Source organism: Syngnathus typhle, linkage group LG11 (genome assembly GCF_033458585.1).
Source record: "Syngnathus typhle isolate RoL2023-S1 ecotype Sweden linkage group LG11, RoL_Styp_1.0, whole genome shotgun sequence".
Lineage (NCBI taxonomy): Eukaryota > Metazoa > Chordata > Actinopteri > Syngnathiformes > Syngnathidae > Syngnathus > Syngnathus typhle.
In genome coordinates this window covers 5,696,682-5,714,804 of record NC_083748.1, presented here as the reverse complement: position 1 = coordinate 5,714,804, position 18,123 = coordinate 5,696,682, and the positions used below count along the sequence as shown (strand labels likewise).

At 41.3% G+C, this 18,123-nt stretch overlaps 1 protein-coding gene across 1 annotated transcript in view; it reads right to left on the bottom strand.

The window, feature by feature from the left end:
- Positions 1 to 18,123, bottom strand: part of bsnb (bassoon (presynaptic cytomatrix protein) b) — a 40,358-nt gene that overhangs the window by 16,719 nt on the left and 5,516 nt on the right. The window contains exons 3-4 of the mRNA XM_061292057.1: positions 13,636 to 14,400; positions 283 to 492 (exon numbers count right to left, since the gene is read on the bottom strand). Of these exons, the coding sequence (XP_061148041.1) occupies positions 283 to 492; positions 13,636 to 14,400 (975 nt within the window). The remainder of the gene's footprint in view (positions 1 to 282; positions 493 to 13,635; positions 14,401 to 18,123) is intronic.

The following is an 18,123-nucleotide window of genomic DNA, read 5'->3' as shown; positions in this document are numbered from 1 at the left end:
ACCCTTAACCTGAGCAGTGGGCTGAACAGATCCCTTCGTCTGCCCTTTAGTCTGGCTCTGACCTTTTGCTTGGTTACCAGACTGAGCAGGACCCTTACTTTGACCTTGGCCCTTATTCTGAGATTGCCCTTTACTTTGGACTGGGGGTTGTGTTGGACCCTTGGTTTGAGCGGAACCCTTAGCTGAGTTGGCAGAACCCTTGATTTGAGGGGAAGCTTGGCGTATCCCTTTGCTTTGAGGGGAATGCTCCGCCTGTTTGATAGGAGAGGCAGGGCCACTTACTTGGGGACCCGATGCTTTCTGTTGCTGCTGAGGACCTGAGGGCCTTGGCCCTGACCGCTGATCCGCTTCTTTCTGCTGTGGTGGCTGCTGATTAGATGCTGCAGGTGGCATGGTGGGAACGGCGCTTTGTGTGGCAGGGTCTGGAATATCTCCCAAACTTCCTGACAGAGCCCTCTGTGTCTGGCAGTTCAAACAGAGCCATTCTTTTTTCTAAAATACAAAAGACAACAGGAATTAGAATTAAGAAACTCGAGTTACGTTTTCCGTATTCCGTGATGATCTTTTTCTGTATTGAATCTGTCCAAACGTGGCTTTTTATCTATGTGAGATGCTTGACTAATTTGACAATATCTGAGTACACAGATGGAAAGTGCCGTGAATACAAATTCAAACATCTGTCGTGATAGAACGGCCATTCGAACGGAGTCTATGACGCATATGGCTTCCGCTATCAGCAAGGACTGCAATTTGTCTTCCATTATTTGCACAGAACATTATCTTCATATGTAAATATAAACACTGACACGACTGAAAGGTTAGCAGAAAAACCATCGTAGGCAGCAAATTGAACATACACGGATTAGATATCAGGTCAGCGCGGCAGATCGATGAGGCGGCTCAATGAAATGGGATGCTTATATTACACGTTATGAAAGATGAAAAGAGAGGCGGTAGCACCATGTTTCTAATTGCTCTCGTCGTTTGCCTGAGGTCTGAAGAGGCAGTCTGTCAAGACTTGCATAATAATACAAAACAAAGCACGGCAACATAAATTTAATTATTCAGAGGGTTGATGAGGACTCTTGTAAATTGACGACTGTCAATTTTTGACAAATGTTTTAGATCAAAAATGTAATTAGGGTCATTGCTTTCTCAAATACAGTACCATGGCATTTTGAAGAGAACATGCAAGATAAATAATGAGTCAAGATTGACGGTGGTTCAATCAATTGGAACATGTCAGATCTGCATTGATTGGCACCATCTTGAGACTCCTGGGGCCTACCAACAATTGGATCTTTTTGGTAATAGGATTTCCGTAACGATACATAAAACAGACACTGTCTATTGTTTGACTGACTGCTTGGCTCCTGAATGGAGATCCGAAAGTCACGTTGTTTGTTGTAAGAGTTTGAGCTGCAGTTTGCTTTTCAGTACATGAGGATCAAAGGTCCTGTAGATGAAAGCTGTCATAAAAGTACAGAATTGAGTGCCCGTGTCAAAGTGTGTAGCGCCTAACGACCAGCGTTTGGTTGACTTGCTTTCATATCTTCAATACAGCTCATCATTTTGAAGCTTCATTTTGTATACATACTTGAGGGATTCTAATGATTCAAATTTAGCAGGGTTGTTAGCGACACTTCTATACGGTGTGCCAAATTTACGAGACATATTTATTTTCATTGGGACTTTAAGAGAAGTCTTTTTTTTCCCTAATACAAGCGAACAAGTCTCAGCTAAGAACATAGTGTGATGATCGAGCAACCGACAGGCTATACAGGCAGACTTGCTTTGTTTTCTTTTCTTTCAAGCGCGCTACTGAAAAGCTATATATAAACAGGTGCACTCTCTGAACCAACCATCTGCCAGTCCCAGTACTTTCACACATTTGAAAAAAAAAAAAGGCTGTGTAGAAATGCCGGTAAACCCCTACTGCTTTGTGACCCACATGATTAGTAAAGGTACATTATGTCATATGTTTGATGACGCTGTCTTTTTTTGACATTTATTGGGAAAAAGAATTCACTTGAAATATAGTTCAACTTGTTCAATATCACTTTAAGGCTGAGTACTCCAAGTCTGAAGTACTCACTAATACCGTTACTAAGTAACAAATAGAGGATGGAGATGGATGAAACTTAAAAGCGAAAAATGCAGGCATTGAGGTAGCAAATAAAAAAGATTTTGATAGCAATAGTCTAATAATGTACTCTAAAATTAATTCAATATTAACATTATTAATATCAATTAATATAAACATCATTTTATACATACTTACAGCAATAGTATCTTGTCACTGGTATCGGTGGCTTTTGTGATTACTCGATACAGTGAAATAAAGCCGGTATCAGTTCTTGCCCATCCCTGGTAGAGCTCTTTCACTTAGGGCTCAACGGGAACCAAATACATTCAACCGATGCTACAGTACTGTTGTGGTGTGTCTCTGTGTGTGTGTTCAGTATATATAACTAATGATGTCATCTTCCCAGAAATATTCACTTTCAACATCCACCCTTTTAAACGTTCTCGTTGGGCAACCAAGTAGAGTTAATTTAATTAAAGAAATATTTGATCCATCTTCCTGAGATGCCAGATACTGAATCAGCAAAATGTGAAGTGGCGATATGAAAAGACCAAACTGAGAGTGGCAAATTATTTATGTGGAGTGTTTTAGCTGGTACGGAATATGGGCTGCACCTCCCACCTCTTCCCACACTCTGTGCAGAAAATCAAGCTGGTATATAACAGCAGTTGTTTGAGATTTAGCCATTGAACTCCTTTAGAACAAACCAAACAACTCAATATGAGGCTCGAGCGCAGCACCATTACAGCACATAAGGTGGAAATAAACTCAAACCAAAGCTATAAAGTTGAAGAAATGCTTCAATGAATCACTTGACGCCATTAACTGTAATCCACTTGACTTTTTGCGTTTGTTTGTGTCAGTGGTGTCATTGGGTCAGGATTCAGGGAGCAGCGTGAGTGAGATCTCGTTAGTGAATTGGTAGTCGTTAAATGGCGGCAGGTTAACTCGTCTGCTCACTGGAGAGTGTACATCACTTTGGCTCGCAAATTGAACTCAGATGTAGCTGACAGGACTACGTACTAATCTGTCCGTTAAGTTTGGAACGTGTCGTGCCTATCGCTAGCCGCTAAAACATCAGCACTAGTTTGTTACTAAGAGCATCCGTTCAAGTGCTTTAGTTAGCTACAAAATGACATCACAGTGCCTCAGGGCTAAGGTAAGAAAATATCACGGCTCAGATTTGAAATGCCACATGACCGAACTAAGAAAGCAGGTCAGAACTTTATTTATTATTTTTCTAAATTTTGCACTAACCATTATATGTTTTACAAAGATGCAATATTTATTAAACTGCACTCAGTATATTTTCTGGGGTAATGTGAACCTTCTCTTGCATTTTTTTTCCACAATCATAATAAGTCTCTAGCATAGATAATACACCATATAATCATAAAATGAGCTTAAATGCTGTCGGCAGATGCAGGCCAAGCCTAATTTATGACTTGATTTGTGAAAAAGAGCAGAATGCATTCTGTGGAGGCATTGTGATGCAATAGCAAATGTAAATTCAGTTGGAGGCTTTATGAAATTCAGTCGACAAAGCAGAACGTGGTTGCTGGCATGGGAGACAAAAGTAGAACGTGAAAAACCATCCATCCAAGGCGACTTGCGTAAAAGCTGCCCTTTTATTCTCAAAATAATGAGCGAGTGAACACTGCAGGTTACCACAAGGAAAAGGTCAGAGAGATTGATCCCATTCTCACAGATTGATCCCATGGCTCCCAGTGGCTTCTGCTGAGACACTACAGCCACCCGAGGACACGTGTGCAACTGCGTCTGTCTTTGCATATGTGCGACCAGAGGGTAGCCATGTAATTAGGTGCAAAAACGCATTATGAGGTGTCTGCACATATCAGCTCGCTTCCATATTCATCAACATTACATAATGCAGCACACGTCGACAGCCATGGAGGAAATCTATAACAAATACTCAGATTATACCCTCCAGAAGGACAAATAACTCAAAACACAGGTTTGGAAAATGAAACGGTAAATCCATAAGGTTTCTGATTTCATAATACATGGTGGGTTATTGTTTGGAATAATCCAATACACACCAAATGCTTTAAAGGTAGCAGATAAGAAAGTAAAGGCTGCAAAAAGATTTGCACATATACCGTGTTTTTCTATGCATAATGCGCCCCCGTGCATAATACGCACCCTAAAAATGGCATATCGATGCTGGAAAAAAGCCTGTACCCATGTATAATACACACCCAAATTTTGACTCTTACTTAAGTCCGTAAACGTAAAATTATTTCATAAAACAGATCATCTTTGGGAACAACCGGATGTTATTCTGACGGTCAGTATCACTGCCCATGCGCTAGCAAACTCCATAGCGAAGAAATGTTTCGGATTTGCGTAGGGTACATTGTGACAGCAAACGAGCAGGTGATCGAGCAAGCGTCTGATACGAGAGCATTGTGTTCGTATGAAGCGTGTTTGAAGTGAACAGCAGAAAAGAAAGGAACAAGGCAAAGTGTTGTGAAATAAAATATTACCTGTAATACGCATTTTGTTATTTGCTGATTGAAACTGTGAATTGAAACGAATAGGTAGAGAACTGAACTCTCGCTCTTTATATAGCTGACGTGTCTTGCGCATCTGTTCTGCGCATACTGTCATGGCGGCCTCCGTATGATATCCGGTCTGCGATGGAGATTAAAAAACAAACAATATTTGACAATAACGCACCATCAAGGATTGCACCATCGCATCAGACGATGTGTCGTCAATTATGAATTTTACTGACTAAGTGTGTTGGGCAGGATGGCTGAATGCGATGCGCGATTGACAACAAACAAGAAGAAGGGTGTGATTTCAAGTTTTATTTCGAGGGAGATTTTCTTCAAAAATTGTTGTACCCATGCATAATGCACACCCCAGATTTTAGGGCAATAAATTAGTTAAATTTTGCGCATTATCCATGGAAAAACACGGTACAACTAAAAACTACTGAGAGCAGAAAAGCACCACTGACAACAGAAGGAGGGAGTGTGGAAAGTGTTTACACTTCCCGCCCATAGAGGGTGCCAGAGAGTGCAGAATGCCATTAGGGAATGTGAAGCCCTGTGGGAGCACACGCCCACACAGTAACATGAAAGCACTGTGCAGAATGACAAACTCATGGGTGGCTGAGCCACATTTGAGCAACCTGCTAAATATTATACTCAGGAGAGGCCTTTATTGATTTATTTTGTTGTCATACTTGCCGGGTCATTTTACAGCTCTACAGCACACATGATTTTATGGAAGCTAAGTGTATGGGTTTATAGGAAACATGCAGGCAGACTGAGTGGCAGTTACAAAAAAGAGAAAACTCAGTGTTGCCCTCCTACTGTCAGTCAAGTCACAGCAAGATTCAGCTCCATCCTGCGTGGGATTTCTGTCAGGAATCAGACAACAGCAAACTGTGAGTAAGAAATGTCAACTGATGTTGAAGATATTTGCAAAGCCAGTAAGAATGAACATTTGATCTGCTCACAAGAGCTGGACAACAAAAATCCTCTCGGCACTGGCAGAAACAAATTTGCCGGTGTGTCACATCAGTGGAGAGTAAAAAGTTGACATTTAAAATAAGCATAGGTTAGAACCCAATTAGAGATGAAAACAAAACGGAGCCATCACCCTGTAGAAGCGACAAATGTTTTGTTGTTTTTTTTTTACAATTTTCTGATCTTTTTTTTCATCCTTGTCTATTTTAAAGCACTCAACTTTCACAATAGCTGCAACTCAAAAGAATGATTCACATTTTGTGTATAAGAAAGAATAAGGAGCCGTGAGCCATGCAACACAGGGGATCATAATTAATTTAAAAAGTGAAGGTCAGGAGAGCAGGAGGCCACTACAACTACCACATGGACATAGCGTGTGAAGGTGATCTTGGGGATGCACTCAGGTGAGTGTGCGAATAAATACATTTGCCTCCGTCAGCACAATAATTTGATGCCATGAGCAGGCTACATAATAAACCAGACACATAACAAGTTGGAATCTAGGCAAAAAATCCAATTTAGATTTTCACTTGAATCCAGTGATATTTTACCGATCAGTCAAGCGTGGGAAACTCTCCCCAGCCTGTAAGTGCGCCAATTGCAGTCTGAATGAACAGCGGTTTAGGGACGAGCAAGTGCGCTGTGTGAAGCGTGAGAGAGCACATGTTAAAGGTCACGCCACGGCGCGCCATGCCATAGCTGTGACAGGTTGCCCGGAGTCAGCAGGTATATAGGTCAATCCCCCACGACTCCTTCAATGGGGACACGTGATCAGGCCTGTGGATTAGAGCGGAAATGAAGGATCATCCACAGAGCGAGCGGCACTCCAGTCCAGTCACGGTCGCTTCCACGCAGCGTGGCCAGGCTCATTTGAGGTGAATATGAAATCATGTACAATTATGCCTTCATTGACAGTTTGAGGAACCTTCTGAGAATTAGGGAGTATTGGGATTACGGTGATCATAAATCTTTTCTGACGCAAATCAATTCATTCAGGTTTTACAATTCAGCCAAACATTTTTCAAGTGCAGTTTCAATCTGTGCACGATATCACTTTGTGAGATGAGAACTGATTATCCGTCAAACTGAATGTGCTGCTGCAAGACAGTGAGCAGTCATCTGTCATTAAGTGTGTGTCAAGCATTGTGTGTGTGTGTGTGTCTGCCCCTCCCTGCGGGGAGTAAGCAAGAGTTTTCTTTCTGAGCTTTGCTTATTTATGTCTTTTGGCTTCAGGAAGGAGCAACAGGTGTCTTGTTTTTGCATGCAGCCCACAAGCCCAGCCAAGGTGTTGAGGCTGTCCTCATCACACACTGAGAAAATAGTTTTTTGTTTTTTTTTTCCAAATAGATGCTTTGTACTGTATATAGACTGAACATAACTTCATCTAGAGGAACACGATGTAATCTGTAGACTGTGAAGGTCGAATTTCAAAGAATGAATGATTTCAGACTGTTGCAGCTACGATTGTCATGCGATTTGCATTGGAACTTTTAATACTGTAGGAACCAAAATGTATGTTACTCTATAAGGTCAATTATACCACCATTATGACCTCCACGACTACATTTTCACACAACTCACTGCATTCCTCAACTAGGTGAAAACAATAATACCCAACTTCCAACAATTTAAAGAATGTCTGGATTTGTTTTGAATTTGTGTGATGAATTGTCTCTCTGAAAAGCAACCAGTACCGCATAGTGTTCGGAATCAATCCATCTATTTCATTGATCATGCAGTCACATTTCATGAGTCATTATCTGCTCTCCACCTTTGCGGGTTTTAATTAGCATTCGGGCAAAATGGCAGTCCGATAAGCGAATGTAGCTGAATTAATGAGGCATGTGCAAATGTCAATAATTGGCTAGTTTCTCAGTAGCATCTAAGCACAGCTAGTTCTCCCATAGCGACGTGACAAGATGAAAGACTCAAATTTGTTTTGTTTTTTTATATTCTCTCTAAGCCTCTATCCGCTTATCTCATTTTGAAAATGTTATTAAAGCTGCAAAGCAATCTTATGCTGTAGTGGGCAGATGCATCCAGACAGGCGTTGTCTTGGCACATGTGTGTGTCCCCAGGATATATTCATCAGCCTGTCTCTTGTACCCTTGCTTGATATTAACCAGCTTCTAAAACTAACTTCCGGCATGTACGCCCGTTCATATTTATAGCTTGCAAACTATTACCAGTTATGCCAGCTCGGAGAAAAAAAACCCTGACTTCATAATTGCAGAGCAATATTATTTAAGAGGCTTTGAGGACAACAACAATAGTTGACAGGTGCTGTTCCTTCAAGAGAAAGAAGAAGCAAACTGACAATTGCCTCCAAATACTCAACGGTTGTGTCGAGCAAGCAAACAAATCCCAAAATGGCTTTGAGACAGACTCAGTATCCAGCATTCAAACACGCAACCGACAGTGACTCCATTTAAGTACATTGCACTTGCTTGCGGCAGCGAGTGAAGCTAAAATGTTTCGGCTACGCGGAGGCAGCGGGTTGGCCTTCGCTAGCTGGGCAGAATGTCCTCATGTAACTTTTGCTTGCCGTGTTATTGTTGTCAGTCAGCAGCTCGGAGCGACGCTCGGCCCCTCGCTAACCGATCTGGTCAGCTGCCCGACAGCTGCGGCACAGAGAGATTACCAAGGGGTTAAATGTAATATGTGAGCGATCACTGAGCTTTATCTCTTTCATTTTGTCTGTCAGTCTCCTGAGTTGTACCGCTGTCTGACTAGTCGCTGACATACAACCCCTCGCCTCCGATCTATAATCTTAAAATTTATGTCACATGCCTTTTAGTGTTAGCGACCTCCGAGCAAAGAGAACACTCAAAATGAAGGCCCCTTCTTCCCTAATGCGAGCATTAGGGAGTAGTTGCTTGTCTGCAGGGGGTTTTGGGGGGGGGGGGGGTGCAGAGAGGATGGCGCGAGTACACCCATCAGGCGGGTGAAATGATGTGTTGAGACAGGACGACCCAGAAGCTGAGGTGGGAGGAGTGCTCCAGCCCACCTCCGCGGCTCTGGCGGCGAGAATAGACGTGACGCTGCCGGGTGCCCCCCGGAGCATCGCTAAAACTCGTTAGCATAGCCACCGGGCCTTGAAGATGATGTGATCTGAAAAGGTGATTAAGGCAATGCTGAGAACCCTCGTTCACTCATAAGGTAAAAGAAAGATGGCGGAGGCATAAAACACCACAGTGAAGGATTGAGGAGGAATCGGTCATTGAGGTTCTATACGCTTCTCGGATAGTCATTCATCAAAAGAGGCTGCTGGTGCAGCTAAAAGTGGGAACAGGTGGAGGCTGACTTTAGAGACATCTTGTGAAAAATGAATTGTATGCTGCATGGTGGCTAAGCAGAATCAACCACATAAAAATGCATTTGCTGTGTCCAAATGTGCTACTTAGGCATTTTCGTCTCACTCTCGAATTTACAAGAAAGCAAACCAATTAAGATGACCCGGGGCACTAAAAAACGTACAAATTGTTATCATCCTATCTTTTAGTATTACCGTATTTTACTGTTATTGTTGCAATAGCAATTTCGATAAAATGACCGTGAATTCAGTTTATTGCCAAGCCAGTCTAGAAATGAGAGTGACCGTCGTCTAAGCCACCAAACCAGCATGCCATCTGTGCTGGGTGCCACATAATCTCAACAGGAAACGGTCACCGCTTGCCACTTCCTGTCTACAGCTGAGCCACACACAAAAATCCATCATTAACTTCTCTGTTGATTTGACATCACTTCATTCGCAATTATCCTGTTCAACCTGAAATGCAAACGTTACACTTAATTTTTGCTTTACCATTCCAAGACTCAACTCAAACATATTTACTTTCAAGACTTTGTATTTGTGTAATCACACAAGCAGGCACACTATTCTCCAACGGTGCTTATTTGTGTAGGTGGAGCATTACAATGTTGTGTACTCGAGGGGATCGCTGCACTCCCTCAACAGATTAAGAAAGACTCGGCTATTAGCTCCTAAATCAGAAATCCCCCCCCCGCCCATCCCTACTCACACACATACACACACACACATACATTATACTCATTGCCTCTGTTATTTTCTATTATATCCCAATCAGCTCCTGGAACGTTATCGTATTATGTGCAGAGGTTTTAAAATGCTCTCCCTGCACACGCAAGAACAAGAGGGCTAAACAACAACATCTACTTTGCAATGTCAACAGAGAGCGATCCAACCACAAGTAATTGCCAACTCAGTCAATGTCATCTGAAAGTAGTCTTCAAGCGAGGAATGCATTTGGAGGAAGAGGAGTGCTGACAAGAAGACGATGTGAGGATGTCGACAAGTGAGAAAGAGACAAACAACTACAGCATCGCAGCAAAAAGGACAATTAAAGAGGACGTTTTTCTGATCACCCCTTTCTTCTGGAAATAAAATTTGAATTATTTTTAACCACAGTGTTAACTTGGTCCAATTTGGGTTACTTTTAATGCAGTATTTTTGTTTGTTTTTTGTCTAATTGCCATTTTACAATGACTACAAATACAACATTTGAAATCTTCATGTTTATGTAACCCACCACTCAAATTCATTTGTTGGTATTCTTCAAATACACATGGCTCCTTCAATTACCGTAGCGGACGTGATTTGCAAAATAAGTAACGCAAAGGGATTTGGACATATTAAAAGGCGTCAAGCAGCTGACCGGGGGGAAGGATGACTGTTTGAATTGCTTGCTATGTACCAACGTCACTTTGGGAGCAGCCAGGCTGCGCGCGGCAGGCTTGGACGCGACATGCCGACAGCCATCTGGCTTTGGAAGGAACTCCTGAGGGAGATGCGGGCCGCTGCCAACCTTCAGAAAACACTTCCAGCGTGTTGGAGAATTAGAATGACATGTTCATCAATACATGTGAGAGCAGCTAACATATTTGCAAATATAGGCCTTGCTTTTATAGTATACTATACAGTAAAACAGCAGCAATTGTCGTGAGAAATGTTAATGGCGTTGAAATAAATATTGTCTTTGCAGGGTATATTTTTCTCCTCGCAATGTTTTACGTATATGCAATTGCTCTTTACATTTCATCCGGCGCTAAACGTTAAACGTTTGAGTGCATCCTGAGTTGCTGGCACACAAAATGAGCTGAAGCGTAGTTATTGCAGATGGTTTTGCAAATAATAAAAAGTGCAGACTATAATTGCTGAGCATGTTGAAGAATGAGATTTTGGTGAACTGGAATTACAAGACTACAAAGAAAAAAACACAAGTGAATGTCACATCCATATTGGTTGCTAGAAATTATGATGTCAATTTCATTTGAGTTAGCGATGCTAAAAAGACAAGTTTTGTCAAATGTCTGCCACCAGTCTAGATTGCCTTTTGGCCAAAGTCAGATGAGATGGAATCCAGCTCGCAGCGACCTTGAACAGGATAAGCGCTATAGAAAATTGATTGATGGATAGTAAGTCCCCAATGTGCTGTCATGGGAACAAATATGTATCGCTGTCGGGGGAACAAATATGTATCTGAAGCTAACAGGATGGAGAAATGTTCTCCTTTTTGTTGATATTTTCTGTCCTGCTGATCCTCATTAAGGATGAGGGTTTAGAGGTAATGTAATATCTTAATTCTGATGTTTCGACATCTCACAAGAGGTGCCAGCATTGAATTCTCTCCTCCTGCGCACACACCAACATATTGACCTTATGTGGCACGAGAAATCAAACGCAGCTCTCTCGCTGCTCCACACTGCATGAACTATTTATAATATTCTCCCTCATTGAATAATTGATGGGCTATGTTTCTCTACACATTTTCTATTGCTCTGTGAAAAATGACATATTTTTACTAATGATCTTTTAAGCGCCCCTGCCTCTGTGTATATATATCTTTAAAACTATAAATGTATCTGTGCACAAATATGGACAAATAATGTTACAGAGGGTTCACTTGAACACAATAAATGATGTCAGACACATATTTACACATTCAAGCTTTGACTTTGCTCGCTTATCTTCCTGCGAGAGATGAAGATGCATGTAGTCCCCTGTAAACTCCAGGGAAAAGAAAAACGGGACAAGGTTGCTCTTAATCTCCTTGAGCGGCGTAATGGAGGAGGAGAAACTCCCCACGCAAGGACATCTCACATATGAGCCGAGCATGACTTTGGGCACTAATTGATGAGGAATATTTTACGACACAACAAAGTTGGCGTCCGTGCACTCATTATCTATTTTCACTCTCCTCTCTCCATTTATCACCTCGGTCGGTTGTCTCCTCCTCCTCCGCTCGTTTTCACACAGACGCTGGCTCATTGTTTTGTCACAGATTAAATAGGAGCATCTATGTTTGAGGATGAATTATGCATGTTGTCGTTTGTGAAGTAACTATATATGCATCAATAATCATGTCCATCTCACATTATATTCATGAATAATCACATCCATGCAAATGAATGGGAATGGGGTTAAGACAAGACAAGATGCCCCTAGTGGCACTTTTCAAGTTTGTTAGCTGGCCTGAACAAAACCCTGGTGAGACAAGCAGCTGAATTCCGGATGCAAACTTGGTTGCTGGTATAATGCCGAGATACAGAGCAATCAAATTTGCAGCGTTGGGAAGCAGATGAGGACTGTGTCAAACACACTGTGGAAATCAAGCTGGATTCGAAAACGCCATCTTTCTACCTTCCAATTTGCTTGGAACGGACACAAAATGTGTTCACAGCTTTGTAAAATCCACCTTCTTCTGCAATGAGCTTTGGAATGTAGCGAATGGACCATGAACAACCCACGTCAAAACTGTAAAAGTCGTCTAAAAGTTTGGTAGATTGTTAGCTCCATAGACAATGAAGCATGAAAGGGACGTCTGGCAAAACAAAGCAGCTCGCTGTTTCCATAGCAATCTATGAATGGCCTGCACTGGAGCTTGTGACAATCAGACGCCTAAGAAGGCAAGTTTTGGCCATGAAAAAAAAAAATTCTTTTTGTCATTCTATTGGAATTCAGTTGCGTAATTTGACGACCCGCTCTGGAAGAAAAAAACATTTATGACATTGGCAAAATGATGCGATAACCTGGCTTAGTTTGGTTCCAGGTTGATTTTATTCCACTGCTTATTGAGTATTTTAATAGAAGAATTTGATAGCCAACATAAAAAAAATAATGACTTACAGTTTTGGGTGTTCGTCTGCTGCAATAAAGGTGAGAGGTACAAATAGTCACCGGCACCAGTTTTGCCGCCACGCCAACCATCGTTTAGCATTCTGGCTAATGTTTAGCAAAGTCATTGCTGAAGTAAGCCAAACTGGCAACTATTCCGGGTCGTTAAGTGAAACAGTCTCGCTTTTATATCCAATTGTCTTCACACACAGTTTGGCAGTGAGAGATGTTTGACTTGCGTAGGGATCGCAGATGTTTATGCCAACTTTTTTTTTTTAGTCTTCATCTAAGCACATCTAAGGAAATTTGAACACATTTAACGGTTATACGGAGAAACATTCCAAGCCTACCTTATCCTCTCGATTTCAACCTCCAACATGGCAGACAAACAAATGCCGAAATGGACTTTGCCATACTGGAACAGAAACTTTACCCAAACTGTTACTTCCACAAAGTTATCGATAGCTTACAGTAGAAGCAAAATATCAAGCATTAGGTTCCACCGAAAAAATAAATAAATAGGTCTCAAATTTTAAAGACAATGCTTGATCAATTATACTATATCAGTTCCATCCATTGTGATCAGGTTCCAGTAGATTCCGACTGAAAAGATGTGTCGTACATGCTGAAACATGAATCATCAAGTTCCACAAAAGGCTTTATGATGGAGCATGAAACGAGCCGGAGCAACGGGAGGTGAAAAGAAGCGATTGATGGCCTTTTACGCCACCTCAAGCCAAACACTTCATCATCCACGCAAGGATTTGGACATTTTCTCACCGAAGAAAGACAGCCGCAAATTCATAACGACACGACAATAATACGACACAGCATTTCTTACAGAGGCTTATTGATAGATTGTGAAATAGAAGAAGAAAAGTAAACAGTCAGCAGAACACCGCTCGAAATCTTACCTCGACTAGGTGCGGAGTGGGGTTGAATCCGCACATGTTGCACACTTTGGAGTGGCACTGGGTGCACGTGTTGTAGTTGGCTTGCTCGCTTGTGTTGCCGATATTGAGAGCCGTTTTGCAAAGAGGACAACAAGCTTTGGGTTTGGAGGAATCTGGAGGGGCGGCTTGCTGCTGAGGTGGAGCTCGAGACCCTTGTTGTGCAGATGGAGGTCCTGAAAGTTTGGGTGTCCCGGGTCCTGGACCGTGAGGTCCGCCTGGTTTGGGGGCCTGTTTCGGGGGTGGTGGTTGAACTTGAGTGGTCTCGGATATAAGCGTACTGGCTTGGTTAAGGAGAGAAGCACCAAAGCCAAATAATTTCCCAAAAGTCTGCTCAGGGGGTGGAGGCTGTCGTGAAGGAGAGCTGCCTGCGCTGCGCGTCTGGTCCTGGCGGGGGTGCTGGGGCTGGTGGGCAGGGGAGTTGCGGGACAAATCGGGCTGCGACGGGGCTTTGGCCATGCCGGGGAGCGGCACCGCCCCTGGAGGCAACTTTACTGGGTGCTGAGCTGGACCCGTCTGTTTAGAAGGGCCCGAAGCCGGATGTGTCTGTCCTGGCCGAGTCTGAGGGGTTGTCTGAGGGGCGGGCTGAGGAGAAGCATCGGGTTTAGGTTCTGGTTTGGCAGCATGAGAAGGAGAGTTGATCTGTTGTTGACTCTTGGAACGTGGTGTGGTCATATCCATCCCCAACGCTCTCTGCATCTGACAGTTCAGGCATAGCCACTCCTGGACCTAAAATAAAAACAGAGAAAATAGAACCATAAGGAAATGATGATACAAGATGCCCTGTATTCTGTTAGGCCCTAGACGACCACAAACATCCTCCAAATTTACTAGTAGGGGCGCTCCACATCTACACAAAAAGTTGTTAAAGATAATATCCAATCTGTCAGCGACAGTTTCTACCGACTTCATTGACTGCCTCGTTTTCTTCCTTTATGTGACATACAAAGTTTCTTCTCAATACTTTATCCAACGCATGCGAGGACAGACTTTTTACTGTATGGAAGAGGACGTAATTAAATAATGAGTACTGTCAAATATTGAATTACGTAACGATTAAAGCTGCCCTTTGCCTCAGAAGGGAAATTTACTAGAAAACAACATTCAGCCAGAAACAACATCAAGTAGATAAATTTGACCAGCAAAATGATTTCTGGGCTGTCTTAATAGAACCAAGGTCGTCCTTGTGCCTTTTCTGTATCTCATCTCTTCCACCATTTCATCTCACTGCGTATTGCCTTCCTCATTAAAATCCTCCTACCCACTCTATTTTTCTTTTCTTCGGCTGTGGTCATTTTCTTTACAGTTTTGCTGCAGAAACTTTTTGCTTGGCTCCATCGAGGCACATTATTTTATATATATATATATATATATATATATATATATATACATATATATATATATATATATATATATATGCTAACAGAAGCGAACCTTCTCAGACAAGTAATATGCTATGAGTCCAATATTTTAAATGCAAATGAGGAGTGACATGTGACAGTCATTCTCACTCAGTAGGTCAGCACAGACAGAGTAAGTTACACGCACAGCAGCATGTGAGCCCCCGTCTGGTCTCCTGCCAATCCTAAATACAAAGAGGGATGAGGTCGTGCTTTTCTCTGTCAGTCAACAAAAAAACTGTGAAGCAATGTGGAGAGAATGTGGAGCAACAAAACATTATCCAATCAGATATTCACAAATTGAAAATCCTCTTTCTGTCATTTGCCATGGTCTGTATTTTCCTTTTCCAAATTACAGTTGTTGGGATAATCAAATAAGTTAAGCTTATTGCGGGGTGGGAAAAAACAAAGCGGAAAAACAAAGAATGCCGCTACAGGGACAGCAAGGAACTATTTATCACTTTCATTGTGGCTCTGGCTTCCTCTCCGCCTCATCTCTCTCTTTCATTTCTCTCCGCGTCCCCCTTGTTATGAGGCAATCATGTGGATCTTTATGAAATCTGATCTCCATCAGAGAAAAAAAAACAGCACTCTGCACATAACAGCTCTCTGTCCTCCTTCACTGTCCCTTCTCTCCTACGATGGTCTGCCTTTTGACCTGAAAACTAGAAAACAGTTCCTTAATTCATCATAAAAAAATAATAATAATGTCAAAATGCAGAAAATGTAGCCATAATCAGATAGCAAGAATTAAAAATGACATCAATTTTTCCTTTAAAATGAATGTATAAATATTTCCAGATGCTACTTCTCCCATAGCATCAATCTATTGGATTTTCAAAAACTATTTATACTAAATAAAATAAAATAAAATACTGTTGCCATAGGTGGTTTGCTGTTGTTAATGTTTGAGGGTTTGGAATTATTTCTGACTAATATTTATGTTGACGTTTTTGACTCATTCAGACTCATTACGTACTTGCTCAAGGTAGCTAATTGGATAACAAACTGAAACAGACTCAAATGTGAAGAAGGTCCCTCTTTGAGATCACAATGCAGTTTGAATACTGATTCAAAAACCCATTCATCCTGTTCAAATTAGGCCAAAACACATTGACGTTCTTCCTGATGCTCCTTCAATCTCCGACTGTGTTAATCTCTTTTTTGCTGCTGAACTAAACAGTCTTGATTTATGTGTGAAAATAGGCACGGTCAATGTGTAATAATGAAATGACTCGGAATTATGCTGGGGTCCTGTGAGCGGCGTCGGTTTATGAGATTAATTTTTTCCTCTGTGTGTAATATTGAGTAATTCCCATTTTGGGAAAAAAAAAAAAAAAAACACCTCGCAACTTCTTAATTCATTGTGTTTTAATTCTAATTGGAAGGCGAAGTCAAAAATGTCGAACTCTGCAAAAAGAAATATGCAAAGAATACATCATTTTTTTAAATTTCTTCTTTGAGAGACGTATCTAACCTGGCAGTAATTATACCATGAAGAAACCTAAAATACAGTGAGTTAGGAGATAATAATTAAACCAGTGTCCCAGATTTATTTCCTACCACTTCTCCTTGCAACATATTTCAGTATATGCAAAATTCAGACTGAAGAGTCTCAGATGGATTCTTGACCCAGTTCCCACTGTTTGTCCACTTCAAGCTGCAGCTTGACATTATAGGCAAATTTAAGACGTAACATGGACGGTCATAAATTATGTAAATATTTACTTTGAAGTTTCTTTTCTCACTTGCCATGAAATAATTCTCAGTAAATTAGAATGGCTAGCTAGAAAACATTTGGGACAAATAATCAAACTCATAATTATCATTTCATATTCAAATGTATGGTATGCTATTTGCCACACATGGAGTAAACAAAACAATTGATTAGATGTGAAACTCAACATTACGGCACATCATTTCTTCACAGGTTCTCATTGCGAACTGGAGAGGCGTGAAGTTCGACATTTTAATGAATTTGAGGAAATTATTTGCTGAACTACCCTGAGGCACAACACACTTAATTAAATAACATCTCTGAAATGCTTCCTGTGGATTCGTCATAGCAAGCTTTTTTTTTCCTACTCTCCCAAAAAAGACCGAGAAGCAGTTCCAAGACAGCCTTCAAACAGACACATTCTAAACTCATAACTGCATGGTCACCTTTTTCCATCCACATCTTTCCACCTTGAAACCGAGCCACCATTGCGAGGTAAAGTCTATTATTAGAAAGTGGTCCAATTATGAAGCACATGTTCTCCTGTCTTATAGTGAGGGGAACTTTGTCATTAGGGACCTTCTGCACTACTTTATCTCGCTGAGCTTTGGTTTTCTATTGTTTTTTTTCTCTCTCCATCTCGTTTGGTCTTGGCTCTCGATCATACTTCCCATCTGAAATAACGACCAAGTCCCTCTTACTCCGAAAGCACCATCTTCCCCGGTGCGTGCAAACGCGCTATACTGTAAATATACCTATGACTCATACCTACACCTTGATGCTATCTACGTAATACGTCGTCATTATCGGCAATTGGGTCTGCAGACACATCATTGACGCTGTGACTAATAAACCCCAAAGTGCCAGTAGAAATCTCTAGATTGGATTATTTTATTTCTTCCTTATTCACAAGAATGCTGTGACATGATGAATACAAAAGAAACTGATTTATTTTTTAATCATGAGATGGAGATAAAGAAAATCCAAAATATGGAATGTCCCTTTGGTTACCGGCACTATAATCGGCAAATTGAAAGGGAAATCCTCTTCCGGACAGATTGGTACATAGTGTCTCTGTAATCTAAAGCATGTCAAGTAAATATCTGTACATGACAGTGGAACTACTGCAAAAAACTTTTGACCCAATTTGTTGTAAGATTAGTTGATTTCTGATTTGTTTGAATTTCAAAGCATATAAAATAGCGGCAACAATATTGGTCTAACTTGTCACACAAATATTTAGGGACACCACAAAAGTTATTAGAGTAAAAATAATGGATGAATGGACTGTTATCAGTTTTTTTCAGTATTCTCTTTCTGATCCAGTGAAACTGT